This window comes from Trichinella spiralis, assembly GCF_000181795.1.
Source record: "Trichinella spiralis strain ISS 195 chromosome Unknown Scfld4914, whole genome shotgun sequence".
In the NCBI taxonomy this organism is placed as follows: domain Eukaryota; kingdom Metazoa; phylum Nematoda; class Enoplea; order Trichinellida; family Trichinellidae; genus Trichinella; species Trichinella spiralis.
In genome coordinates this window covers 1-2,459 of record NW_003531853.1, presented here as the reverse complement: position 1 = coordinate 2,459, position 2,459 = coordinate 1, and the positions used below count along the sequence as shown (strand labels likewise).

Genomic DNA, 2,459 nt, shown 5'->3' with positions numbered 1-2,459 from the left:
GTTTGGCAAGTAGACATCCAGAGATTGCCAGGTTGTCAGAAGGCGCTCAAGAAATTATTGCCTGGACCTGGGTCACATGAGTTGTTGAGCAGTCAGGTTTTTTTCTTTAGCTTATCCGTCCGGGAACGACGGGTGTTCCAGCCGCATCGATCATAAACTTCAGGTCGGTGCGCAAGCCGCCGACTCCCGATCACCGAAATTCATGTCGATGCCGTGCAGCAGGTGCTTCAAAAACAAGCACGAAAACGGACCACAATCGAACGCATTCGTTTGCACCGGCGCACCATCGTGAGTCTCGATCTTCCACGAGGTGCAGCCAGTGTGCTTACCACTCAGCTCCACTAGCGATAACAGAGACGATAAAACAACAGTGTTATGCTCGCGGAGAGAACAGTAGTAGTGAACTACTCGTTCAGCCACATCCAGCACAATCATCTGCCAATGATTACGTACATTCACAGGAATGACACAATACAAACTGGCATCATGTGAAGACATGACCTGAGCGGCAAACTCTGCAGATATCTCGTGGTGTATGGCTGCGCTTACTGCTGAGCAGCTCATCACGCTCACACCCGCACCATCGGGATAGCGCTGCAGAACGATTTGTTCAATCATGAGGTCCATCAACGTGTCCGTCCAGCACTGAGGTGCCGGGATCGAATGGTAGTCCTGCGGCCAGACACACCATTGCCCGATCCGGCAGATCATCTGCTGAGCAGCTGTGTCTGCTCGAACTGGACCCGTTGCAGAGATCTCCTCAGCTCCTATAGCAGTTGCGGTGCTGGGTTCACCTAGGATGGTACGTGATTCGGCTGGCACCTCCTCTTCTTCGGCTTCATGAACCTCCTCTTCGTCCAACCCGTCTCGCCTCTGCGTTGGTGCCACGTATTGCCGAACCCGTTTACCAAACTTAAACTGACTATAGTCGCCTGCTACACGTATTTCGCCGACTTGTTTGCTCAAGGCCTCGATTTGAGCGGCCGTACCCGTATTTTGCATAATGTTCTCGTTGGCGTGCCGGCGGCGATGCAATCCGACGGCTCTTTTCGACACGCCTACGTAATCGCAAAGATCGCAACGAACTCCATGCAAATCTTCGCTCTCTCCCAACTTCCGGGTTATCTCCCACCGGCTAACACAGCTGCGAACGTGGGTGTTCACAACTCGGAGGGGATACCGGTGATCTGCCGGCAAGAAATCCGTATTACAGTTGCGACACCGATAATGCCACTGGACGCTGTGGCAATTATGAACTCGCATGAAATGACGAGTCAGTGTTTGGTGCGCAAATTGACCGTCTGGTCTCACGGCCGTGTACGGTTTCTCGCATCCCAGTGGGCAGACCACCGCCTGGGCAATTGGGAAAGTTGCCCGTACAGTCACCTGTTCCTCGGTTCTGTGGAGAACTTCGAGGTCGGGCAATTTTTCCGTCCTAAGCAACGGCGACACCAAAACACGTTGCTTACCTGAACCGCCAGAAGTCGATGGTGTATCTGGCGTGGACGGAATTTTGGATCTCGCTCCGCGCTTGGAGAGGCATGGCGTACGTGGGCTACTCGAAGTGGTCGGTTTTCTTTTTTGTGGTGATGGAGCGGAGGCTTTAGCGTTGTCACGACCAGATCTGGGTTGACCAGACTTGTCTCGACCAGATTTACTAGCGTTGGGAGTGCGGGGCGAACTGGCCTCACTACGGTCCGCAACAGCGTTACCGCATACGGCTTGGCCACATTCCGCACCACAGCTCTCTCGTCTTTTTCCATCACCGCTTGGCGCTCTTCTATTACGGCGCGCCGTTTTACCCGTAATTTTCTTCGATTCCACCACGTCGACGTCCACAGTACTCGCCGATTCACCTCCGTGGTGACCCGCTTCACGAACCGACGCCTCCATCAGCTTCTTTCGCCCACGCGTAACCATCCTCGTACCAAGGTCCGTTGCGCTCGTACTACTGCGAGATCCACGCCGTCTTTCTACCCGTACAATTTGGCCTTCATAGTTGACCTCTTTTCCGCGACGGCGACCCGACTTCAAGGCTGGTGTCTTTGCACTACACATTGTCGCTGCCACCCGGCTGTCACTCGATCTCACGAACCACTCGACCGATCGTAACCAAACCGATTCCAATTCCTAAAACACAATTCCCCGAAGGGAATAGGCCGTTCCTGAATGTAGTGCAATATCAGGACGACCCGCGACAAATGGTGGTGCGAGCACTCGACCAAATGCCTATTTTTTCAAAAACTTATGCAAATTTCGTAACGAATCCGCTTGGGATTCATACCAGAAATTAAGCTGATAAGAACAGAGTTTTATTTGGATCTTCAAATGAAATACAAAACAGTTAACAAACTGAATTGTTAATAGCAAAATTAAATACAAAAAGAGCAAAAGCGAAATCGAAGTCATGCGGCAATGTGGTTCCGTTGGTTCGGGACGGATCAATGCGCTGTAGAATC

The 2,459-nt window shown here is 52.1% G+C and overlaps 1 protein-coding gene and 1 non-coding gene across 2 annotated transcripts; both read right to left on the bottom strand.

The window, feature by feature from the left end:
- Nucleotides 1–329: 329 nt before the first annotated feature.
- Tsp_13325 (conserved hypothetical protein) lies at nucleotides 330–2,058 on the bottom strand (the record flags this gene model as incomplete). Its single annotated transcript, XM_003367053.1, has 1 exon — nucleotides 330–2,058. A coding segment is annotated over exon 1 (1,729 nt), but the record flags the coding sequence as incomplete, so codon positions are not given.
- Nucleotides 2,059–2,149: 91 nt separating this feature from the next.
- On the bottom strand, nucleotides 2,150–2,344 carry Tsp_13324. Its single transcript has one exon. It is a non-coding gene; the product is annotated as a U2 spliceosomal RNA (small nuclear RNA).
- Nucleotides 2,345–2,459: the final 115 nt, after the last annotated feature.